This window comes from Talpa occidentalis, unplaced genomic scaffold (genome assembly GCF_014898055.3).
Source record: "Talpa occidentalis isolate TD23 unplaced genomic scaffold, MPIMG_talOcc4v2.1 talOcc4.10, whole genome shotgun sequence".
NCBI lineage: Eukaryota > Metazoa > Chordata > Mammalia > Eulipotyphla > Talpidae > Talpa > Talpa occidentalis.
Genome location: NW_023600993.1, coordinates 3818767 through 3844881, shown reverse-complemented (window position 1 = coordinate 3844881; position 26115 = coordinate 3818767). Strand labels below are relative to the sequence as shown.

General features: G+C 53.9%; 1 protein-coding gene across 2 annotated transcripts in view; it reads right to left on the bottom strand.

The window, feature by feature from the left end:
• The window catches only part of GRM7 (glutamate metabotropic receptor 7), a 573942-nt gene that overhangs the window by 8716 nt on the left and 539111 nt on the right, over positions 1-26115 (bottom strand). The window contains exon 10 of one of the 2 annotated variants that reach the window (XM_054695086.1): positions 23981-24162. The exons of the other annotated variant lie outside the window; for it this stretch is intronic. Within the exon in view, the coding sequence (XP_054551061.1) occupies positions 24092-24162 (71 nt within the window). The 3' untranslated portion in view covers positions 23981-24091. Of the gene's footprint in view, positions 1-23980; positions 24163-26115 lie in introns of those variants that run through there. 2 annotated transcript variants of the gene reach the window in all.

Below are 26115 nucleotides of genomic sequence, written 5' to 3'. Positions count from 1 at the left end.
GCAACAGAATGTTAATACCCAGAGCACTTCCCCGAGGAGACTGAGCACAGTGTTATTTTTTGAACATTAGCATTTGAACTCGAGGAATGAAGCAAGGAGGGAAACCCACGCCCCCGGTGCGCACCCCCCTCGCTCCCTCGGAGCCAGGAGCTACTGGACACGCGTTTTACAGGCCCGTCACTTTCCACCCAGCTGTTTTGATGTCCTGCAAATACAGCCCCATGGCAATTTCTAGAACCAACTGTGAAAACTGAACCCATCAGCAGCATCATTTGGCCGTGGGCGGATCCAGTGGGCCGTGTGCAGTGTCCCGCTGGACAGATTTCCTCTGGGCTCTGCATCCTCTGTGGTGTCCAGGAGCCGACGCAGCCCTGGCCCGGCCATGGAAGTTCCTTTTCCATAAAACCCGGCAGGTGCTCCCCACTTGCTAATAGACGCCCCCGGCTTAGTCCCCGACACGTCCAGGACTAAACATCAGTGTCGCTTTTGCTGGAAATGATGCTGCGTAATGGTCAGTTTATAGACTCGAAGCTACATTTTGAAAACCATTATTTTTCCCGTAGGCAGAAGAGCGGAAATGATGGCAGGGAATGCGTCCCGGCGTGGGGAGTGATGCCATGCGTGGGGGCGGCTGGCTCGGACAGGCCCTAGGCAGGGGCAGCCTGCGCGCATCGGCGGGGGGGCGTGAGCGGGCAGGGGGCCGTCCACCCCGGTTCCTGAGCCCTGAAACATCCCCGGCACCTCAGCGAGCGCCGTCAGCTGGTTCCAGGCGTTGGCGCCAGAAGTCGAGTTTCCCAGATACTCTGCACCAGCTCAGGGGTCCCCACCGTGGAAGGGGAGAGCACCCTGGGGTCAGGGGGCAGGGTGGAGGGGACTCCGTCTTGCAGGGCTGCTGAGCACCTGCCCCATTCCTAGGGGGAGAGGATGCGCACACACTCACACACACACACTCTCACACACACACACACACACACACACACACAGAGACAGCATGTAGGGGGGAACGAGGAGAGTCTAGGAGGCAACAAATGATTTTAAAAATGAAAAGCCTGAATTTGCGACCCTTGAGTCCTGATTTCCGTATGTGCAAAGTGTGTAAGTCGAGTGTTAATAAACAGACTGGCGGGTGTGGGAGGGGGTCCGCATCCCCAGCCTGTCACTTCCCGTGTGACCGTGGCAGGCTGCCCTGCCTCTCTGTGCTTGAGTTTCCTTAACTGTTGAGGAAGAATCTCGGCGGGGCATCGAGTCATCGCGCGGCCCCCAGGATCCTGCACGGGCCGAGCAGCCGCTGGCACTTAGTGGTCACTCCCTGCGTCCTTGCTGGCCGCACCACGTCCGTCCCTGATCAGCACGCAGCTCCTGCCCTCTGGCCCCTCCCTTGCTTTCTCTTTGTAGAGACAAGAGACGGGTATAGGAATGAGGTATTTTGCTGCCCAGTCTATAGGAATCGTGGGACGAATTCTTCTGTAAACCTCTTTGCAGTCACAAGGGATTCCAGGGTTCAGGCTTGCCTGTGAAGGGACGTGTCTTTTAGTTCTGGGCGTTTCTTCACTCATTTTCCCAAGAGGTGTTTCACTTTGCCCGCCACACTCTGCCGTGGGCCCTGGGGCACCTCTGAAGCATCCTCGCCACAGCAGCAGGTGCAGGAGGCCGTGTGCTGCGGGTCACTTGGATGGTGTCCAGATTCCGCTCCCGGCTGTGAGTCTCCTGGCTCTTTTCAGCCCCTCCTCCCCTAAGGGGACTGGTGCCATCCGGACCATCCCCAGGGCCACAGGGGGGCTCACCGTGCTTGGGGGTGGCAGTGCTCTGCGGGAGGCTGAGACGGGAGCCCTGGGCTGCTGCCCGAGGTGGACGACTGAGCCTCATGGGCCAGGTCTGCTCCCCTGTGCATCCATCTCCTCTTGTTTTGACCAAAGGACACGTCCATGTGCTTTAACCTCCTTTTTAACATGCGGGTTGGTGGCGAAGACCCTGTTGAGTGTGGCCAGTCCTCTCTCGATGTGGTTTGGCAAGTTAAATAAAGGGGAACCTCGGGGGCTCAGCTGGGGGGCTCAGCTGATGACCACGCTGCTTCCATGTCTCTCTCTAGCCATCACCCTCTGCTCTGGAAGGGTGTGCGGGCTGCCATGATCTCTAATCATTCCTTTGGATGTGGCCGGCTAAGGCATCGCCCTCCCAGAGAAGGTTGCATTTCCTGGCGCCACGTCAGCTCTGCCACTGTCCGTGAGGCCGACAGGCTCGGAGAACCCTGAGGGACGTCTTTGGAAATGGACGTGGCCCTACTGCGTGGGCTGTGATCTCTCAGCAGATTCGGCGGCTTCGGTCCACTCTGTGAAGCTCCTCCGGTACCTAAGGAAGTAGTCACTCCCCAGAAGTACTTGAGTCCCTCACGGTTGAAGGATCTTATTTCCATTCAGAATTGCTTAGACCTTTCCCCAAAGACTCCCAAGGCAGGAGATGCGGTGCTTTGCCAATTCCCTAAGGTGGCGTCTTGTGGGTAGCTCTTCTCCCTACTGTTTCTTTTAGCTGACGAGGAACTCTCTAAAACAGACACTCTTCTTATAAACATGTTTTCAATTTGCTAATGTTTTCCCCAAGATCTTTGTATAATCAGTAGAAAAAAGTACAGAATGGGAACGGAAAAAAAACAAAGACTAGGAAATGAAGCCAACAAATACAAACAGCCTTTGCCCGCAGGCGCCGTCACGGGTGGGCACGGGAGTCAGCCGGCAGTGAGCGCCCACTTAGCCTCGTTCCCGCTGGGCGTGTCCTACTACCCCGGCCCCTAGGAAATGCCGGTTACTGGAGTTGGCAGGAGATAGGTGACACCCGCTCACTCACTATAATCCGGTTTGGATTAAAACAGCTTCTTCTCCCAATGGCGTGGAACAAGAAAGAGAGCAGCATGGAGAAGCCAGGCTACCTATCGTTTCTAGGGTACCTACGTTTGTAGGGGCGTTTATTTCCAGTTCCTCCACAGTGAGAGTGGAACAGTGGACAGTGTCCTGTCTCAGCAGATGGGGTGTTAAGTCCTTGGACATGTGAGTGACCAGCTCCAATTAGCTCAGGCACTGGTGGCCAGGGCTGCAGACTTCCCTAGTGGGCCCTTCAGCGCGAGCCCTTTATGCCCACAGAAGCAGAAGGTGAGTCATTTCTCCAAATCTGTCATGCCAGGAGAGCCCCGAGTGCCACATTTTTGGCAGGAGAAGCCTAGGTTCGGCCGTGACTTGGGCTGGGAACGAAGCGCCCCGCCGGGTGGGTGCTCACTGGCCATGGGCTTGGAAACAAGACCCACTTAGCATTTTCCGGGACTTGTGAACGTGACCGCGTTGGAAACAGCCTCCGCCGCTGGGATCAGTTTGGACAAGCTGGTTCGGGTCAGCAGAGACAGGCAGGCTGCGGGCTCCCTGTCAGCGTGGGCGGCAGCCGCTGGAGCCAGGTGGAGAGGAGCTGAGAACACTCCGGGCTGCGGAGCTGTTAGTCTGGGTGGGGCTGAGGCTCCACGTTCCCACACCCCGTCATACCATTACTTAGGCACGTGCTGTGGGCCTAGGGTTTGGCCCCGGTTCTTGCCATCCCGCTTGGCTGGGCGCCAGGAAGGTGAGTGACAAGGCTGAACAAGGTGCCTGAAATTACCTGTAATGAAGATGACGGATAATCTCCAGCGATTACTGTGTCTGTGAGTGACAGGGTTGCACTGGGTGCAAGATCTTTTGCAGCAGCAAAAATGAGTCCTGTGGGGTTTCCAAGTTGTTTTTTTTTTTTTTTTAATGGAAATAGGCTGAGATCTGTGAAATCAGGCATTCTTCCACCCAGATGGGGCCGATGATGGACGTTTAATGCGCTTGAAGGAGAATATGAGCCACTTGAAATTACAAACCCAAGCTAGAACGAATGCAGAGTGTAATTCTTACACCTGTGCAAGGCCGGCATTTACACTCAGAGGGGGTCCCCTGAATTCTTCAGATAGCACCACAGGCCCCAGGGAAGAGGGCGCTTTGGGGGGCAAAGGATAGGATCCAGGCCAAGGAAGCAGGGCCCAGGAGCCTGGCAGTGTGCCTGGTTGACACAGCACTGGGCCACCGACTCCCAGTTCTGGAGAAAGGTCAGAAATCCTGGGGGTCCGCCTAGCCAGGCCGGGGCACTGAAGACACCAAGCAGATGCCAGATGTTGAAAGCAGATGTCTTCAAACTTGTTTGGTCCCAAACTTACATGAATTCTGCCTGGAAACCCCACGCGTCATAGAGAGGCTGGAGAAATCGGGTTGATATGAGGGGGAGCTGCCTGCTCAGCCACCAGAACCCTGACTGTCCGGCCATGACGCCCCGAAGGCCAGTGCGCTGGGTGGCAGGCCAGCATGTCAAATGGGTACACAGGCACAATTTTAAGATTAGATATAATTGCTATTTATATATCACATTTCTAGTCTGTTTATTTATACAGAGGTAGGTCATATATAATTTTTTTTTCTGAGAGAGAAGGCTTGAGCAGACGCCTCACACCTACCCACCAGCATCACCCAAGTCCCAGGTGCTCTGTCGGGTCCAGGCGATGGCATGAGCTGCAGTAAAACACAACCTTAGGCCGCCAGATGTCAGCTTCACAGCTGGGTGCTTCCCACCCCCCATGCTGCCCTCTGAGGCTCCATACACAACCCCTGTCCTCCTTCTGGCAAATGCTTCAGTCCCTGTGAGCGGAAGCCTGGTCAGCGGCCCACAGGACCTCAGCTCCCTCTTCCTGCATCTGTGAACTCAAATGCCTGCTGTTTGCTGCCTTCCTCTGTCTCAGCTGACAGACTGTGGCCTTCACCTACCACCTCCTAGTCAGCCTGTGAGATGCAAATGCACTGCCTCCTCCACCAGGAAGCCTTCCTTGACTTCCCCAGGCAGAATAAGCTCCTTTCTTCTTTCTGCCCCTCTAGCAGTCTTTGCTTTCCACACCATTAGCTATTCTGCCATCTTTTGTTTTCTGTCTGTACTATTATTTCTTCACTGTGTTGTTGGACTTGAAGGCGAAAAGAAAGCAGAATTGTGGTGAGGCATATAAAATTCTATGTCTTGTAAAGTCCTATCGTTAGGATTATCAGTTTACAGAGTATGGAAAATAAGGTCAGTTGGGCCCTTTTCTGCAACATGTTCTATCCTGGTGCAGCCTGAATCCTGCGAAGCATGAACGAGGTGGCCGGAGGGCAAGTCCTGCACACCCAGTGCTGGAACCCACAGGCAAGGAACCCACAAGCTTCCTGAACGGCTCTGTCTTGGCTGGAGAGCCCGCAGGGGGAAAGAAAAAGGGCTCTAGGGCCTTCTGTGGCAGGCACAGGTTCCTGGGAAAGCTTTGTCCATCTGGCCTAAATGTTGTTGGAAATTTCTGGTGACCGTGATAGTTCCACCATCTGCTGGTATCTTGTAAATTGTGTTTTCATCATCCATTCAAAAGGACGGCTTTGATAAAAAAGAAAAGATAGCTTATCAGCCGCCGTGCCAACTTAACATGGTGCTGTTAATTATTGTGCCATTACTACGTGCTTGTCAAGTGTCAGTCTCCATGGAAACGACTCCACGGGTTTTTATCGACCGCAGCGTCCGCAATGTTCATGCTAAAGCAGATACCATCCAACACAGGGTTTGACATAAAAGTCTATTGATAAAGACCTTAAAATAATTGGCCTTGTATCTTGGAGAAATTGCCCTAGAATCCAACGCACAAGTAACCATAACAAAATCGACTAGGTTTGGGTGATTCAACTCAGTTTATCCATGTTGGGGCCACACACCTGCTGGGGTGATTACTTCATACATGGACATCAGACCATGCTCTTCATTTTAGTTCAGAACTCTTCTGTCGTTCCCATTTGCTTTTAGAACAAAGGCAGACCTTTGTCATCTACTCAGCAAATATTGGTGCGGCTTGACAGTGTTTCCTGAGCTGTCGTCCCGTGCGATTCCTTCTCATCACGAGGCCCTGGCCTGGCTGTCATGCTTGCCCTCCTCCTGCCCCACAGTCTTTGCACATGCTCTTCTCATGGCCTACATGGCTTTCCCATCACTCTGCATTCACCCATGTCCACACATCGCCCAAGCAAAGCGTCTCCAGAGAGCTAGCCTTGACCTCAAAGCCCCTGTGCTCTTGGCCACAACAGTTTCTCACAGCACAGTTGGGTATTTATTAGCTTGAGGGTCTGTCTCCAGCTAGACTGAGTTCTTTGACTCTTGGGGAATCTGTGGTTCTTCTTGTAAGACTCCCGGGTCATTCTGGTTAGGTGGACGGCCCATCTAACTTTGTTCAGAGGGACGATGTGAGGCAGAATGCTAGCAGATGTCCTTTTGGGGGGGACTCTTAGTTGGAACGAGTGACCACAGTGTGGAAAGTGCCTCTCGGCACCATCGTTTGCAATTTTTTTCTGTGTTTTTCTTTTTGTGGAATGTCCTTTCTGCAAAGTGCCCTTGCTGTCCAAAGATGGCTTGGGCAGCAGAGTTGACTGAGGTCTTCCATCTTGGGCTGCAGAAACACACTGTCGTGACAGCCCAGCGAGGCCTGGAGTGACCGTGCTGAGCCTATCTATCCAGGACGAGGAGCCTTGTCCGGGAGTGTGGGGTTAGCACTAAGGCTTCCAAGACGGAAATAAGCAGAGAGTGAGCAAGAGCCAGGTCTTGCTTTCTGCAGGGAGCACGGCTGATGAGGTGCTCTCCCACCTGGATTTGAGGTTCAGGGCGGCGTGTGCTCCTCCCACGGTGGATAGGAGCTGGGGTGCCCCAGGAGGAGTCTACCCGTGCGGGGCCCTGAGGGCCAGGTAGGCGGGAAGACAGCCACGTGGCCTTCTAGCTGACTCACATGGGCAGGGGCGCCACGTTTGCATCATCTACCCTGGGTGCTTCTGCCACTGATACTGAAGCCTTTTGGGGGCCTCTTTGGCTGCCGGAGCACCCCATTAGCAGCACAGATGCACCAGTAAATGGAGCGCCATTGCTTTTGAAAACACTTGAGAGAGAAATGCTTGAACGGGATTCAAAATCCATCCACACGATCACATTTTCATAGCGCTTTTCCAATAAGGGGGGCACTATTGGGTTGTCTGCATATAAATGAAACTGTTAAACATGTCTGAGTTACTGTGAAAACACTTGCAACCTTCTTAGCTGCTCAGATAAAATGAGTGTTTCACTAGGTTCTCAAGAATTTGAGGACATCGTCCATATGCCTTGGCCAGAGAGCGTGTGTGGCTGTTTCATGCCCGTGAGTCACTATGAAATGCCCACTCGTGGTCGGGACCCTCGGAGTTTTCACGGAAAAGACTGGAATGTTGAGAAGCCCCTTGTGAGGAGTAGGTGTGATCATAAACAAGTCATTAAGCATCTTGCTGCTCAGCGGGACCAGCAGGGAAGCAAAAGGGCGAGAAACGCAGCGAGGAGCAAAAGGTGTTGATTTTGGAGACAGGGCACCGTGGTTTTCCATGGGTCTTCTTAGTGAAGCTTCCATGTGGTCAGTCCTGAAAATGACTTCTGCCTCTTACTCTAACAGAACTCGCTGGACATTTCAGAAGGAAGCACGTGACTGTGGCAAGTTGAGAAACCCCTCCCTCACCTCGTTTTCTGCAGGGCTACATGCAGGCCCCGTCCCTCCTGGGGTCACTGTGACGCTCAGTGAGCTGTCTCTGCAGAGCCCTGAGTGCAGAGACTGCCTGTGAGCACCTTAGGCTGGAGGCAAAGCTGCCTCCCATCCCCAGTGCCACCTTTGGGGCGGGCTTGCTAGTGAGTCGACGTTGAACTAAATACCTTAACATTCCTTCCACAACTGAGCCCCCACCCAGGAGGCAGCGGAGCCAGTTCCAGATTTCCTACCATGTCCAGACTGTGGACAACCCGGCAGCAGAGTCTCAAACAAGGTCTTCCAAAGGCCTCTCAGAAGACTCTGGGTCAGAGACTTGAGAATCTGTGTCCGAGAGCAAAGGGTCTTGTTCCAGCCACCTCGACAGCCACCTGGCGCCTGGCCCCTGTCCCAAGGCCCAGGATCCCGGGGGCAGGGCCCAGGCACAGGTGGGTGCAGAGGGCCCTGGCGACCCCAGGAGTCCGTCAGTGCTGAGCAGTCAGAGCTTCTGCACGCCCGCCTGGGACTACCTGGTCTGCTCGCTGCTAGGTTGCGATGTTGGACTAATATTTGCATTCATTTTCTTCTTACTATCTGTCTCTTTTGAATTTTTTTTTGAAAATGTCATAGTGACATTTGAAAAACAAAAGTGTTTTTGTACTCTGAGGCTGTTCTGATGAGAAGGCTCACCCCTTCCTCCTCCTAATTATTCAAGAGCCGACTTACTGTTAGCAATTAGATGAAATCTGCAGTCTGTAATTAAGATCAGTGTATATGACAGTGCCAACGGGGCCGGAATATTTTATTATTTACCCTTTTATTACTTTTGGTGCTTTAAACCATTGTACTTGCAAGAATAACCTAAACACTTGGTAAATGAAATTACAGTGTTGCCGGTTTTATGTTTTCTGCTGAGAGCGATAAAGAGCCTTCAGAGAGCAGTAACTGATCTGTGTCAAGTTTTCACATTCACGGTTTAATTGAATGACCCAGTGACTCTGTGAGTTGAGATGAAAATGCTTATGTCCAGTGAACTTGATAGGGGGAAAAGGCTGTCCTAAAGCTCATTCCATACGGGCTTTGTGGACTCCACCCCCACCCCAGGCCAAAGCCAAAGACACTGGGAACTCCACATCCCATCACCACCGAGGGGAAGGTGGCTGAGAACTGAGGGTGGGGTTCAGCAGCCAGGTTGGTATAAAGCCAGACACGTGTGCTTTGGAGGGGTCCCCCATGTTGGCTCCCCACCAGCTCGCAGCATCTGGCCAGCTCTGAGAGTGACTTTGGGTTTCCGGTCGTCAGATCGGGTAGGACGCATGAAAGACTTTATTTCCCTATTTTCTCCCTGAGTTGTCCATTTTCCTTCTTTCCTTTTCCCTTGTCAATAAACCTTTTATGAACCTTCTGTGTGCGCCTGCAGTGGAGTATTCATAAGTCCCTTGTAAGCGCGCGGGTGAGGACCCACAGCCAGGAACCCGTTCAGTATCGGGGCTGCCCTATAACAGCTGGCGCCCAACGCAGTTTCCAAGCTTCACCCGTGGTTTGACCAGCCCAAAGTAATTTTTCTTGCGTTGGTCACCATAAAGCAATCTCTCCCAAGGGTTAAGTTTGAAGTCAGCTTGCCTGGTAAAAGCTGGGCATGGTCAAAATCTTTCACAATCCCTTAAATGCACAGAGTCCAGAGTGTGGTACAAAGACCACACATGGACTTGGTTAGGCCCTCGTTAGAAACGCCATGTTAGCAAACTGTCAGATGCCCGCCTGCATCTTAACAAGATCCCTGGGTGAGCCCAGGACATTAACATCTGAGACACGCTGCCTTGAATTATTCATAAGGCCAGGAATGCAGACGCTGGAGAGGCCAGGATGACTTACTGGGCTTCTAGGTGCATTTCTGCCGAAGCTCCGCTTCCCCCTAGGCATGGAGACCTGGCTCTGGAATGAACAGGGAGAGCAAGAAGAGCAGCTTCTCCTGCCTTCTCTTCCCCTCTCCTCCCACCCTTGCAGAACCCACTGCTTGAATTCAATGTTGCTTTTCAACACATACATCACAACTCCCACTGCCTTACATACTCAGCTCAAAAAGTGGACTCTCCATCAGCCATGAGCCAGGGATGGTGCCAGGGAGTGAAGATACAAATGCCAAGGAGGGAAAAACAGTGCCCGTCACCAGAGTTAGTGTCCCTGGTAGGAATCCCTGCCTGGGGACCACGTACTCTTTTGGATAAGAGGGTGTTTTCTGGATGAAGCTCCTGCCACCAGTAGAACCTCTGCCCCCAACTTGCAGAAGTGATGGCATCAGGGGCATGCCCTGCGTGAGTCCCCAGACCCAGGCCCCCACATACCAGGGAGAGTGGTGATGAGACGGAAATGCATCTCCTGGGAGAAGCTGGGCTGCGTGCCAGCAAGAGCCCTTCCGTGGCTATGCCCAAGTCTGTCGCCACACGTGAGCCCAAGTGAGCGGTGCCAACGACATGGCCCAAATCAACACCCCCCCAAATCGTCGGCACCAATTCCTGCTCCTGCTCCCTGGAGGACAGGAGGCGAGTGCTTTGTTTTCACGGCCCTCTTGGGATTGCACGAGTTGTGCTTCCCTGGCAGCTAGCTCTCTGTTTCTCTTGGGGAAGAAGAAACTCCACTTCCGGAGGGTAGGGGGAAGCCAGCGTGAGACTCATCTGGTGACTTGACCCCAGGATCCCAATTTCTTCCTGGCACCTTAAATGACTCACATCTGCGCCCGCTGTGTGTGTCCTTAAAGTGGCACCACTCGGTGCCCAGCATGTCTAGCGGGTGTCGGGGCGATGTCTTTAATCCCTCCCTGAGCGCACACCCCGCGCCTCTCATCCCCCCGTGCGTGGCCGCTGGATGATGATTTATCATCTTTCATCAGTCATTGCAAGTTGCCTCCACATGGAAGGAACAAAGCCCATATTACAGCGTATTTATGACCAGCGCCACTGACTATCTATGAAGAACCTAAAAGCTTAGTAATCGTCTTCAAAGACTAACTGTAAAGCTTGGGGAAAAAAACTCCAGCTGTTTAAAATTTGAAATTGTCAGTCGAATGCCTGCTGGAGACTCAAGCTTTCTATTTGTGCGTCTATTTTAAAACAAAGCTTTTGAAGACAATTGTCCCGATTTTGAATTTTTCCCATTACGCTGCCAGCCGAGGGCTTGCTGCTCCCTGGGGGCGGCTGCTGCTGAGTCGTGGGTCCCGGACGCCGGCCTTCCTGTCTGGCCACGGTCCTGGGTCACCAGGCAGGTTTGCGAGGTCATGGGGCAGCCACACCATTTCCTTATCTGAGCACAAGAAGAGGAGCTGAGGGCTCCCAAGGCAGCGCTGATCTCCTCAAAGTCCAGATAGCCTCTGAAGTGCCAGCTGGGGACGGAGACTGTCTGGAACAGCAGCCCTGTGCCAACACCACATCTGGCACCATAGTGTGTGCAGCGCCCGCAGCCCTGGAGGCACCTGACGGGTCCTTGTAGGGCCAGGTGAGGCAGCCGGGTTGGGGGACGGGCGCCTCGAGTTTGGTCTCTCTAGCTGCCAACCCGACTCCAATCTTGGACGGGCTTTCTGTGGGCGACGCGCTGGTGGCTCCTTCTGGGGTCGCAGAAAAACCATCAAGTTGTTGTTCTTAAGAAGAGTCCACCTTGACACCATGAATAGGGTTAGGAGTTTGGAGCCGTCCTAGGTTCAGAACCGTCACTGCAGGCCTGAAAAGGGGGGCCAGGGGAGACGTCCCTTCCCGGCCTCCCGGGAACACAGTAAAAACCCTGGTGCCAAAGCAGGAAACAGAACAACGCCAGGTGGTTTTTAAAGAGTGCCCGGAATGGCCCAAGGAGGCTGCTGTCTGCTCCCCGCCAGAGGCATGGTCTGAGTCAGCTCACCTCCAAAGTACATATTTGACTCACTTTTACTAAGGGGTGATTGACATCTTCTATGACATTAAATGCACAACACGGCGGCTCCATAGTCGCATATCTTGTGCGGCTGTGAGAGCCACAGGAGGGCCACTGAACAGCCAGGACAATAACTAAAACGTGTCTGTCTTGTGACGAGGATTTTAAGATCTACTCCCAGCACCATTCGAACGCGCCCCGCGGCACTAGTAATGAGTCGTGTGCTGCACGTGATGCCCCCCACGTTTTTATTTCCTAAGTGGAGATCTGTGCCTTTTGACCTCCTTCACCCATTTTGCCCACCTGTGGTCAACAGTCACTGCTCTGTCTCCTATATCGACAAGTTTATTTTCTTTAAATTTTATTTTTTTTAGAGTCTGCATTGACGTGAGATTGTGCAGTATTTGAATTTCTCTGAGTTATTTCACTTATCACAAAGCCTTTGAGACACATTGACATTGTCACGAATTGTCAGCATTGCCTTCTTTTTTATGACTGAATACTGTTCTAGCAACTGTCTATGTGTTTGTGCAGGAACACGTGTAGACATACAGAGTACAGAGGTCACGCGTGTATATGTCCAAATGCGCACACACAGATCCCACAATTTCTTGATTCCCTCCCATTGATGGACGGGCACTTGGGTTGTTTCTATTTGCTATTATGAATAGTGTGGTGGTCAACTTGGGGATTTCTTTTTGAACTAGTGTTTTCACTTCCTTTGGACGTGTACTCGGAAGTAGAATGGCCGCATGACGTGGTGATCCTGTTTTCGGTGTGCTGGGGAATGTCTGTACCATTTTTACAGAAGCTGTTTCCATTTCTCTTGCTGCCAACAGAGTCCAAGGGTTACTTTTTCTCCACATTCTCACCAGCACTTGCTATTTCTCATCTTTTGACAAGGGCCATCCTAACGGGTGCGAGGTGCTTTCTCGCTGTGGTTTTGATTTGTGTTTCCCTGATGGTGAGTGATGCTGAGCCTGTCTGCACGCACCTGTTGGCTGCTGGTGGGATGGGAGAATATAAGGCTTTTAGATTCTTTCCCATATTTAAATTGGATTGTCTCTTGGAGTTGTGTGCATTCTTTATATGTAATTTTGTATGTTAGATGTCCTATCTATAAATTGCAAATGGAGCAGGTAGTTAGTTTGCCTTTGCATTTTGCTCTGGCTTCCTTTGCTGGAGAGAAACTTCTCAGTTTGATGGAGTCCTGCTTAGGGCTACATCAGCTATGCTTTAATTGCCTTTACTGCGGGAGTCACAGCCAAACATCCGTGACCAAGGCTGATGTCAAGGAGCTTCCTGCCTGTGTTTGTTCCTGGGGTTTTCCTGGCTTGGAGTATTACACTCAAGTTTTTAATCCATCTTGAGTTAATTTTTCTGGATGATGGAAGCTAGGGATTTTAGCTTTTGCACATGGCCGTCTAGCTTTCCCAGCACCTCTGTTGGAAGAAAATTGTTATATTGAGCTATGGTGTCGAATCAGATCATTTCTAGACCATCTTTCATTTTATAAAAATAGCATGTTTGTTGCAGAATATTTAAAAGGTGCCAATATCATGTGTGTGTGTGTGTGTTTATCAAAGAACTCTGACCACATGCACCCTTAGCTTGACACTCTGTCCATATACAGGCTGGAAGGAGGGGATAGTCTCATTCTGTCCTTTGTTGCCAAGTGTCTAGTAAATATCCCTACAACAATGGCCTTTCTAAAGTTTATATAACTGAGTTCACACACAGTGTCACGGAGTCTGATATCGGAGCTTCTTTTAAAAATTGGAGGGTCATTTTGTTCCCAAACCCGGAAGCTCTTTGACAGAAATAAACTTTGAGTTTTAAGCTTTCAGGTCAGAGATTGGGAGCACTCCAAGCCCCGGGGTGAAAGGGCTGCCTGCACTTTGTACTGTTTTACAGATGATTCTCTGCTCTCTTTAGCTTCAGCATTTTCCAGTGCACAGTTTCCAAGTTCTGAGCAAACAGCCGAGGACTCAGAACCATGTGTCTCTCGTGATGCGTCTGACCCTAGAACTTTGCATCTTCTCTTTCCGGTTGCTCTTCAGTAATTAAGCCCCCAGGGCTTAATCCTGCTCCAGGTGCCTCCGCAGCCTCCAGGGTAGACATTGGGGCTATTCATGGTGGCGTTTTAATGCATTTGCCTCTCTTTCGCCAGCCTCATGCATCATATGCTTGTCCAGTGGCTTTCAACTGGGGCAGGTCTTCCTCCAGAGAGCCTCTGGAAAAGCCTGGAGACATTTATGATGTCACAACTGCAGGATGGAGGTGCCACGGGCATCTGGTGGGTAGAGCTCAGCCAGGGATGCCACTTAGCTGTCTCCCATGTGCAGGACGCCCCTGCACACAGCGTTGATAGTGCCACCCCAAATGTGACTATGTCTCGACTGCGAAGCCCTGTGCTCCAGCTGTACCAGATGACGCAGCCGCTCCGGTGCCCACCACCTGCCACTGGTGCGCAGGCAAGATCAGGAGCATGACCTCTGGGCCCAGGTGGGGGATGGTACCCAAGATCCTCTACTCATTACAGGGGTGCCTTTGGGAAAGTTACCTGAGATATCCATGCCTCGCTCTCCTCCCCGGGTGATGGGCCAACGATATGTATCTGGCAAGGTTGTCATGACTGAGTGCGTGCGCATGGGGTAAGTGCTTGGCATCGTGGTCGTGTTGGGGGGATGCCAGACCCACCGCCCAGCTCACCTGCTAGCCACCTGGTCCCTGTTGCTGGACTCGAACTTTAATTAAGAGGCTCCCCCTCTGTCTGGCACCCCCTGTGTTACCTTGTTCTTGATGTCACAGTGAGCATGTTGCCTCGCTCCCCCAAGAGCACATGGCTCCTTCCAGCCCTTTCCATGCTTGTCTTGGGTGTCAGCGCACTGTCCGACGAGGAGCTCGCGCTGTCCCTGCTCCTGTGCATTGTCAGCTCCTGCAGGAGGCGCAGCCTGTCCTCGCTCAGGGCAGCCTGTCCTCGCTGTGGCCCGGGCTGCCCCAAGAGCTGGCACGCTGTAGGCCATCTTGGTGGGTTTGGGGTGAGACTCCCAGCCCAGGAAGTAGCACTTTCTAGTAAGTTATTTACATATAGTTTAGAGGCCGTTTGCTTAGAAGTGAGCCGCCTGGAAGTCCATCGGGCAGAGGCGCTGTCGTGGAGTCCAGGCTGCGATGCTGTTGAGAGGCGAGAGCGAGAGGAAGCTCGAGACCGGAGTGTTCCCACCAGACTCGCGCCCCAGTGGAACAGCACATGACGGGCAGGGGAACCTTCCCATCTGCAAGGCAGCCACGTCTGGAAACCACTGTTGGGCTGAGTTCACTTTCCACTAGACGCCACAGAAGGGGGGTCCCTGTGCCCGAGAGCGAGCCTGCGGGCTATTTAGGGGGGGCTGGGTCCGGGGCAGCTGGTCCACCCCTCCGTCCTCTCGCTGGGCTGGGGCTCGGTGCTGTCCAGCGGCGCTTCCCGTGAGCACGTCTGTGCCGCATTCGCTTTGCTGTCTGACCTGACAGTCATCAGCTAAGGGGCCCGGCGAGAGCTTCAAATGTATCTCATGCGAGAGACGGACGTTTTTAATTTTATGTAACTGTGTAATTTTATGTAATTGTTAATAAATTTAAAGAGCCACAGGTAGCTCCTGGCTGCCTTACAAACCCAGCACTTAAGCAGCTCCGCCGGTGGCGTCCGTGAGCGCAGGCGTCGCGGCCGGTCATGGGCATTGCATGAGCCCGGCGCCGCGGGAAGCATGCTGAGACGCCAAGGCAGCCCTGGTAACAACTACCTTGCGAGGCAGCTACAGCATCACACCCGCTTTCCGGGTGAGAAAAGCAATGCGGCGAGACTAGGCGGCGCTCTCACATCACCGCCAGAGCTGGAGACTCGGGAGTACCGGCCCAGCACCCTCGGCCTGAAGCTGCATGTCAGGCTGCCACAAAGAGGACCCCCCGCCTCTGCTAAAAGTGCTGACTCAAGCAGGGGCCACCCTGACCATGGCCACTCCCAGCCCGGCAGAGAAACACCCAGATTTGAAAATAGGGCTCTCTTTGGGACCCTGAGCTAATGGAGGCAGCTGGACTGGTAACTCAGAAGGCCCAGGTAGAGGCGGGTCACCCTCGGGGCCTCCAAAAGGCCCGGGTCTGTGGCCACTGAGTGCAGGAGAGAAGGCGAGAAGAACTGGCCTTCTGATCTCGTGTTGCCATGGAGATCCAGCCTTCAACAAAGATGGCTGATGCCTTCGGCTGCAGCCATGCGGAGCGCCAATTAGCATCATCTTTATTTAGTCTGCAACACCAGACTGCGAGCGTCTCCAGAGAGAAGACCCTGAAATAGCTTCCCACAGCGTGAGCAGACAGCCCGAGATGGCTGCCTGGAACCTGGCGGAGGCTGCCTGTGAGATAACCCAGAATCATGGGAAAAAATTCATTGTTTTAATTAATATCCTGGAAGACACCGTTCGTGAAAGCGATCGCCCTCACCTCAGCCCCACTGGGCTCGTGCTGCTTATCAGGCAGGATTCAAAGGAAGCAGTTCCCAGCCCCGGGCGCATCAGAATCCCCGGGGAAGGGTGTGAAGCAGCACAGGGGACGGTTCTGATGAGCACAGGTTAGGAAGAAAGGGTTTCAAGTAGACTGAAGCCGGACCCGGAATGCATTTCAGATTTCTTTTTTGGCAAATTCTCTGCCATAAATAGGGCTTTCATTTTTTTTTTTTTTTTTTTTTTTTTTTTGCACTGGGCAAAGAACTTTATTAACCTTTGTTTCCAACACGATCCCCAGGTTTCCTCAGCTTAATTAGCTGCAGCGGATGAAGGGCGCATATGCAGACACGGGCAAGCTGCGGTGTCCGAGGGGCTCAAGCTGCAAAATAGGAGCAATCCCGATGGGATCAGGTCCAGGGACAGAGTTTTAAAAGGCCATCGTAATTAAAACAGCAGCTCCCAGGAACTCCTGCAAGTTTTACCGTCTCCAGAAGTTGTCTCAGTTCCGGCCAGGCCTCATCTACACTTTCTGTGAGCTCTGGAGCCTCCTCCAGGCCCTCCTCCTCGTCCTCTCTGCTGCAAGCGGTGCTCTGCCAGCCACAGGTGGATCGGATGCAGCTTTGCTGGCCCCTCGAGTCTGACTGTCGTGCTGCGCTGGTTCCCAAGGCTGAGCTCCAGCTTTCCAGCCTGCGCTGCCGAGGTGAAGGGCTTCGCCGAGGACACCGGGCCTTGCGGTCGTTGCAGGGGGCATCTGTCCCTTGGTGAGTGAGCGTGTGTGATCACCCCGTCAGTCCCAGAGGCGGCATTGACCCGCCTCCTTCAAGGAAACCAAAGCTGTTACCATCTGCTGGAGCCGCTCCACCAGCCCTTCCTCCTGGCGCAGTCCCCCCGCCCCGGACACTGGTGCCTGCAGCTTGGCGAGTTTCTTCTGGCTCAAGACAATTTCTTTCATTGTATTGGAACAGAAAAGGGAGCACTTGGGGGCCGTGGGTTGGTACTCGGGGGTCTCGGGCAGACCTGCTGAGCCATGCATAGGATTTTTAAAGTGTCCTATATGCTCAACTACCTGCACACCAGCAGGTAGTCGTGATCCACGGTGACCTTGGCGTTGCAGGTCTCTGCCGGAGGTCTGGGGTGCCTGCCAGGTGACGGGGTGCAGCTCAAAGGAGGCTCCTTTGACTCTGCAGTGAACCTGCACCCTTAAGACCTTGCCACTGCAGAAATGATCAATACTAAGTAGGCTGGAGACGTCCTGACATTTCAATCTGAAAATCCTGTGGGTTTTTCTAGACAAAAATGAGATGCAGATGGATGCGTGACACTCTCAGGCTTTATTGTGCGTGATACAGAAAGATATGGGCACATGAAATGGGGAAGAGGCTCCGCAGGGCTTCTCCAAGCTCTTCCCTGGAGGAGACACAAACAGAAAACCCCATTAATCCAGGCGACGGCGGGACCGCAGTGATGACTAAGGTTTGAATCAATCTGGTGCTGAACTCCATGCTCAGCACCTTCCTTCTCTTTGGTCTTCACATCCACCCTCCGAGGGTCTCGTTTCCAGATGAGGAAACTGAGGCATGGGGCAGCACTTTGCTTTAGAGGCAGCATTTTGCCCGCTGGGCGTAAGTGGTAGTGTCCCTCCTGATTCTGGTTCCACTTTCTTTTGTTCTCTGAGGAGCTGAGTGGGATCCCCAAGGATGCTACTGTCCCTGCAGCTCAACCCAGCTTGGACTGAAGCTCAGTGTCATGGGAGATGAGCTCCTCAGGCTGCGAGGAGACACAGCTGGCCCTGCACCAGGGCCACTCGGGACGAAGCTCCCGGTCCCAGAGCAAAGTCCCTACCAGGCGTCACATCTGGTGGTGATGGGAGCAGCTTCCCGGGGGCCCGAAGGACCAGACCACCCTTTGGTGTCACGCACAGCTGCCTTGGCAAGGGAGCAGGTGCTCTTCACCTGGAGAAAAGCAACAGCTCAGTCTCAGCCTGGATTTGGACAAAATACGGGAAATTAAAATGCAAATGGAATGTGCAAACATGACCAAAAAAAAAAAAAAAAGAGGGCAAGAGGAATTAGGTTCCTACAAGGAGAATCTAGCATTTTCCATGCGAGCCCTAGGAGGCCAACTTAATCAAATTTGCAGCTCACACAGACGATAATGACCCCGGTGGCGAGTTTCTTTATAGAGCTTTGCTGTGGCAAAATCAGAGAGAAACTGGTGAAGAAGCTGTGGGTGGAATTAACTTTTCACACTTGTGGGCCAGGGAAGTGCCGTTTTTTAAACACTAACAATTCCTCCTCCAAGGTGGGTGTCCCCTGCCAAATCTCCACCACTTAACGCAGGGCAGTCGGCTTCGAGCCATGAGTAAAGGATGCCTTTGTGCTTTTAACTCTGAACAGGCTGCCCTCAGCCCCGGCGGGCAGCGGGCTCTGGTGTGTGCTGTGAATTTCGGTGAATGCTCAGACGTAGGCGTTCCCGGCTCTAGGAGGTCATGTTCTTGGGGCCAGAACTACAGTCTTAATTTTTCACACCACCTGAAGAATCCACGAGTGGGCGGGTCTTATCCTCTGTGAACCACAGAGAAACAGAGAGGGGGGCTCTTCTCGCCCCAGAAGGTGCTGACATCAGAGTGTGACCCCTGCTCGGAGGTCCAGACAGGCGGTTGCATCTTCAGGAAGCTGAGAGCTGGGGAATCAGGTCATGAGCACAGTGAGGCTGACGGTTAGGTCACGTAGACAGGCGCGTCCTGTCCCCCTGAGGAGAAGGGGTGTGACCAGAAGCTCCCTGCAGCCACCGTGCCCCTCCCCGGTGTGTAACGTGGAGCCGACCTCACTGCTCTGAGCCTCGGTTTCTTCATGTGTCAAGTGGGGACACCATCTAGCGGGTGCTGGACACTCGGGACGGGGGCGCGGCAGGGAGACTTCAGGGCGCCCTAGGGCATGGACAGCCTCCTCCGCAAGGGTCACTAACTAGAAATTGCTGCGAGGCGTGCGAGGCCCTGTGACGACCCTCCGGAGCAGGTCTGTGTTCAATGTCAGCTTGATACAGACCCAAATCCAAGGCCTCAGCTGGAATCTCTGGACTTTTGTTCACTGATCTTATTGTCACGTCCGAGCGCCAACAGGAAACCAGTGTGTTCTCACAAGCAAGGGTTTCGGCTCATGGCTGTTCTTCCACGCCACACACCCCAGGAGCACCATTTGTAAAGTGAGCGTCTGCTGCTAGCTGGCCCGGCCCCCGGGGGGGATCCCAGAGGGCATCACAGGCCAGGTGGCTTGGGCCCGCCCAGCCCTCCGCAGCCCCACTGAGCCCCTGGTGGCCTCTTGTCAGTTTCTCCAAGTGCAGAGACCATCAGTGGCCCAGGGAGGCCACAGTGACCCAGGACGGAGCCGGGCACCTGGCGCCCCCAGAAAGCTCAAGGCAAACCCTGCAACTCTCAACAGCTGGCAGCGACAAACTAATGCCACCAGCAAAAAAGAGAGTGGAAGCCAAGCAAGTGGAAACGTGGAGAGATGCAGGGCTGGGCACCGCCCTCTGCAGAGGCGCCTTTGCAGGCGTGAAGCCCGTCTCCCCGGGGCCCGCCAGGGAAAGCGTGTTCCCGTCTGAAACAGGCGGAAAGCGACGGCCGGCTGGGCTGTGACTTATCCAAGATCAGAGACCCAGGGGCGGAGGACGCGCTTCCTAAAATCAGAGCCAGGGTTCGCACCCTGGCTGGGGCTTCCTCCTCAGCCGGAGGGTAGGGCCGGCTCACCCCAGTCACAGCCACCGCTTGCACCCACACTTACAGAGAGCGGGCTGCCGGCTCACGTCGCGTTCCCCTAAGCGTGTGGGTCGGCTTAGCAAGAACAGGCTTTGAGACGTGTCCTCAACGCTCTGTGCAAGCTGGGGTCCTCAGAGCTGGCTCTGAAAGAGGGCAGAGATGTAAAGAGAATCCAAAGCTAATCTTAAAGTTGAAAAGAAAAAAAATGAGAATATTCATGTGGATCATAAAGAGAAATAATGATTACCTTTGGTCCGAGAGAAAGTTAATTTAAAATGCATCCAAGTTCCATTGTACAGTCAAAAAAAAAAAAGTCTGTGAAGTGGAGACACGTCCTTTGTGGCGGACATGAGGCCGTCCCGGTGCCGAGAAGCCGCTCAGCCGCAGGAGTGGGAGGAGGGGATCGCAGGCGCCCACCGCCCTTGGCTAGGATGTGGGGAGTTTCCTTTCCACGCGCACGTGAGCCCTGGGCCCTGACTGACTGCGCTCCGGCCTCCGAGACGCCGCCCGTAATCAGAAAGCTACCAAACTGATCAAGCCGTTGTTTATACCGAATGCAAAGCTGCAACCCTTTCAGATCAGCCCCGCGTCCCTCAGAGCCCTTTCCAGGGGGAGCGCAGAGCAGGCGCCCTGTGCAGGGACGCGGGGGAGCTGCCCACCATCCATGCGCGCAGGCCCCGGTGCACAGCGGGGCGACTTCAGACCTGGTCAGCTCCTCGAGGGGTTACACAAGGCAGAGGCAGTTAGGTGACCGTAAATCTGCGACACAGTTTCAAAACCTGTGACATCAGGGACAAAACATGCCTGTCCGGGAAGTCTTCATCCCTTAGATATTTCACCTGCAAGAAGACAATTCTGCCGGGGGAGACACAGGCTTGGCGCTTCCTTACTGCTGACCACCCAGATGTCCATTTGTGCCTCCCGTGTCGTCAGTAAGGGGAGGGGCCTAGCTCCATGCACCGAGCATTTCTAAAGGCCCAGACATGAAGGCAGGTCCCCTGACAGCTGGGCAGCTACCCATGTGCCTCTGAAACGCCCTCCCCAAGGCAGCGCTTCAGCCGCATGCGCGTGCTCTCCTGGCCCCTGCACACTGTGTTCTTTTGCACCCCAGGCTCTTGGTGCAGCGTTGCCTTCGGCCTCGAGTGTCTGCCTTGGGCCGTCCAGAGTCCCTCATCCTTTGAGACCAGCTCAGCCAGGCCTCCTGGGTGAGGCCTTCCTGGCAGAGCTCGCCAGCCCCAGTGTAGGCCTCCCCCTCCAACCTCTGTGCGCTGCATAAGCCCTACGCTTGTCTTCAAGTCTCCCTCAGCTCCGGGCTCCCCCAGGGTACCGTCCCCGGCTGTCCCCCGTTCTAAGTCGGTGAGACAGGCCCAGGGGGAGGGGCTGGTCAAACATTTCTTGGATGTTGCAACGTAAAAACACGCTAACCACTCGTCGATGCTGGCCAGAGGGCGGGCGGCACCCTTGAATGGGATCTGACATCGTGTTTATGATGTTGGGGCATGACGTGTGTTTGTTTTGTGCTAAGAACTGGTATAAACCCCACTTGGGTGAGCTGCTGTCTATTTTTTAAGTCAAGCTGAAGTTGCAGAACATAGATGATGAGCATTGGTTGGTTTTCGAGGATGTGGAGAGCGACCAGGCTGGTGTGAGAAAGGGTGTGATTTCCAGAACTCCAGGCAGATAGTGGGCCGGGAGGGCCCCAGAGCTGCATTCACTTCTCAGGCCATTGCCCGTGAAGGTCGGGTAACATATTCTTTGCTCTGCCACACTCACTGAGTATTTGAAAACGGGCTTTAAGTTGAGGAAAGCTCGCGTGAACCCAGACCTTTCTCGGGTATGTGAAAGAGGCCGGGGAAGCTCAGGGCTGTGCGCTTCCAGTGGCCTGAAAATGTGGACGAGCCCAGCATAGGAATTAGCAGAAAGAGGAGATGTTTACCATCATACAGCCGTTCAACACATTTGTGGAACACCTCCAGTGTCACCAGGAACGTGCTCGGAGGCACAGTCCCCCTAAAAGCAGGACTCGGGGCTGCGTGAGCCCTGGTGGCTGAATGAAACCCTGTCTTTCCCCAGAACCCCTCCCCATGGCCTGCACTGTCCCTCCGTGCAAGGCCACCTGGTCCCTGGCCTGCTGAGGCCCGTTCAATGGCGCTCGGTTACTTCAGTGCATTTTACCCTCAACGCGGCAGGCGGCTGGCGCTCTGCAGGGTCCTCCCCATGCCATGGAGAGTGGAGCTGATCCCCGGGGCGGGGAGGCGGGGTGCTGTCTCTGGAGGTGGTGCATGGAAATGGGGCTTAACCCAGGTTAGGTTGCCGAGTCTGCGTGTGCACCTGCTCAGTCCAGCCCCCGAGACACAGGCTTGCTTTGGTTTCCCTCTCGCCTTGGTTCGGGCGCCGGGACTGCATATGAGTCTGCCCCGCGTGGCAGTGCCAGCCGGCCCTCTCGAGTCTACACACATCTCTTTATGGTCTGGGGTCCCTGCAGCATCCGCCTGGGAACGATCTGCACACGCAACACAGCCCCTCCTTTGACTGTTTCCAACACGGGCAGGCTCGCGGTGACCCAGACAAGATGCTTCTGTCCCCCACGTGACTCGCGTGACCGGGGCCAGCGTCCTTCCTGGTCCTCGCCCCGCAGCTGCGGGAGTGGGGGTGCTCCCTGGTCCCGCTACCTTTACTTTGGCAGGGCAGGGAGCACCGACTCCAAATCTTTGAAACCAGGTAACTGCAGCAAAATCTTTATTTCTGAACAGCACATGTTGTTTTTTTTGTGGAAGGTACTTCAGATATTTTCATCTTGCACTGTTGAGACCAAAGGCATCCGCCAAGGATGGAGCTGAAGACAACGCCAGGCAGTGTGAGATTCAGCCTCTCGGGCATGTCCCGGTCTCTCCCTCCTCTATTCTCCCCAGGCTCGCGGGGAGGTGGGGGACACTGCAAGCCTTGGTGGTCTGACCAGCCTGTGCTCATCAGAGACTTGAGATCTCGCTGGCACGCGCTCCCCTAGGCCCTGGGAGAAAGCGCGCCCCACTTTGCAACTAGGACAGAGGATGTGGATAGGAAAAAGGAAGTAATGAGGGACAATGGTCCAGAATGAGACAGAGAGCTGCCAGCGTCTGTGGGGAACCGACAGGAAATGCAATCGCTCTTTGAAGGTGCCCCTGTCTTGTCTTTGGAGCAAAAGGGATGAGAGATAAAGCAAGGTATGCACACTCAGAACAGCACCCTGAGAACAAGAAGCGGAGGGAAGTTCTGCCAGCAACATGGCCGAGAGCTCAGCAGTCCCCCGCCCCCGGGACGTGACCCCCTGCTCCCCCAGTCTCCCTAAGGAGGGTCTCCCTATTTTCTGAGCATAACAGGTGGTTCAGAGGAAATCCAAAGGGACCCTTTTCTTCGATGCCACCCCCAGGTTTTAATAACGCTGCTCCGTGTTGCTCCCCCAGTTTGGGATGCCCCAACTCCAGCTTATATTACTTGCCAAAGCCAAGATGTTGCCCGCTGGCTTACAGCATCGCCTGGGCTGGGGCGGGGAGCAAGGGCAGGAGTAACGGCCAGTACTGTTGCTCCTCTACCCAGAGCCCGGGGTCGGAGGGAGCCTCCAGGCGAATCAGTTCCTATCCTGTGCCCACATCACACAACTTACCGTTTCCTCTAAGCTCTTAGTCTGCATCCTCTTGGCATTCGTGGACATTCTCGGTGGGACTCATCTTGGGACCCCAAGGTCCCCACTGAGGCCCCCCCTTTGAAATGCCCGCGCTGACCTGTGGTTTCTCTGTGACCCACACACCTCAGCTGGCCCCGCCGGCAAGCCAGCGGCTGCTTCTCTGCAGCCAAGAGGGCACCAAGGGCGTCTCGTGTTTAAGATGGTGGGACCAGTCATTTTATTGTTTAATGGGCCCATTTCTGGGAAGGCGGACACTTCTCTGCGCGTACCTCACAAAAACCAAGCCAGAACAAACCTTTCTACTAGCCTTGTAAGCAGCTCCCTTCCCTCCCCGTGAGTTTTCCGCACTGTTACCTAAAATCCGAGAGTGAAAACATTTAACAAGCTTCTCTCCCCACTGGTGGGTGAAAGGGAGGCACGTATGGGAGGGATCGCCAAGCGGCCGGCCTCGACTGTCTCTCCCAGACGGGACAGACTGCACAGACCCCGCCTGGTCCTCAGAAGCCAGGCGGGGACGGGAGCTGCCCACCGCGCAGGCTCTGCCCACTGGCCATCCTGGAGACACGTCTTCAAGGCCCCGGATGGACAGACCGTGGGACAGACCATTAGGCACAGTGCTCGGGGAGGCATTTCCAATTCTCAGTGGAGACAAGAACACACAAGGAAATAAAAACGAGCTCAGGTCTTACCTTTTGGGAAGCAGGCAAGAGCTATACTGTTGGTGGGATAGTGTACCAAGTCACAGACTTTTGCACACTCTTTCTTACTGGTGGTGCACAGTCTACAGGAAAAGTAAACACACAGGCATGTGTAAAATCAGCACGCACACAATATTCCTCTTTATTCTTTTTGTCTTTTTCTGCTTTGGGAGACGAGGCTGAGCTGGAGACCACCGGCCGCCCCTCTGCCGGGCTCAGCGGGCAGCCTGTCGCCACCAGCACCTCGGAACGGGGGAGTCGGGCCTCTCGGGCCAAGGCTTTGGCTTTGACTTGCTGGAGCCGGAGCAGTGTGGGCACAGGCCCCAGAGGGCTGATCTACCTGGTCAGGCCTGGCTTTTCCTCCTAACCCTTTTGCCTCAGCCTAGTCCAGTCCTGCTGACCAGCCTGCGTGATGAGTCCAGCGAACGAAACAAATAACACAATGTCGAGGATGTTAGGGATCCAAACAAATGAAGCAGCACAAAAATGAAGAAGACAAAAACCACAGCAAATTCGCGGGCGCACGAGCGTGTTCCGGAATTCCTAGGCGATGTCCGTTTCCAGCGGTTTGATTTTTTGGCATTTCTCTCTGTTTCCCTATCAAACACCTCTTTCTGTTGAGCGTTCTGTTAGTTTGGGTCACTGTGCCTTCTTTGAGCAAAGTGCAAATTTTTATCGCTCTATCTTGCTTAGACTATTATAGATGAAGGTAGAAAAGAAAAATCACTTCAGAACATATTAGATTTCCTGTCTTAGGTTGTTTTCCTAGAGCATGCTACACATAGCCCACACTCCTTGGCTTCAACTAGTCTGAAGCGTCGCTTGCCTGTATCTCAGGGCTGGTTTATCAGCCATAAACAGCCCCACACCCTAGAAGGGCGTGTGCCCCAAGCCGTCCAACCCTGCCATCTCTAGCTGTTGCCAGGCTGACCACTCTGGGCACGGCAGCAGTTTCCCTGCACTGCCTGGGGACCTTAGCTTAGATAATGGGTGAGCGTTTAGTATGAAGGTCGCTTGAACGTGCCATCGAAATGCACGGCAATCCTTTCCAAGGAAGCATCTGGCCAGAGGATCACTCGCAGAGCATCTTCTGGTTCTACCCATCGGGTGAGGATGGCAGCTGTCCTTACCCACCCATCCCCAGACAGCCATGCTGCTCCGTCAGCATCACCCCCCAACTGGACACAGACTGGGGGGCCATGGGCCAGCCCAGCCCCCAGACTCAACCAAGCCTCCCTGTTTGTCTGACATCTACCCGTGGCCTTGAACATACCTGTGCCAGGTCAGCAACAGAAAGGGCAGGGAACATGCCATGTTCAGTGCCATAAGGTGAGGACCAGGGCTTGAGGCCCCCTCCCTTAGGAGGGCATGTTGAGAAGACTTGACCAGACCTGCAGCTGCCCACCCAGGTCGGGCTCTCCCGACCCTCCAGCCACAGGGATCTTGTTTATAAATGAAAATGCCATCATGAGCTGGGCCACCCCAGGCCCCCTGCTGCTATGCCATCTGGGTGCAGAAAACCAATTAGCATTGGGCTGCCTCTGATTAGCTGTGATGTCCATAGCACACAGGCCCCTGAAAATTCTGAGATTTACTCTGTTTACTCTAGACAATCTTTTCTTCAAACAATGGCATTTTAACTGACGCAGCAAAACCTAAGAGGAAAATTGAACTTTTTTGGGAAACGATCAGGCAGTGCTGGGCACCTTTAATGTCTGCCCCATGAAACCAACAAGCCAACGTGACTTTTGTGGGCGTGAAGCTGCACGTGGAGCTGGATGGTAGGCCGGGCATGCACCAGAGGGCACACTGCAGGGATGGAGCAGAGCTGCTGAATGGAAACACTGACAGCTGAGGAGTAGATCGACACTCAGTGGTTAGAGCAGCAATGAATACAGGACGTTTCTATTTCGTTATTTACTTGTAGTGCAGACTCAAAACTACCTCCTCTCGGACACTGTCCCTCAGAGAGCAGCATGTGAAACTTCCCCTTTGGAAAGACACCTTCCTCTTTCTAGCACAGGGTCTGTGCTTTT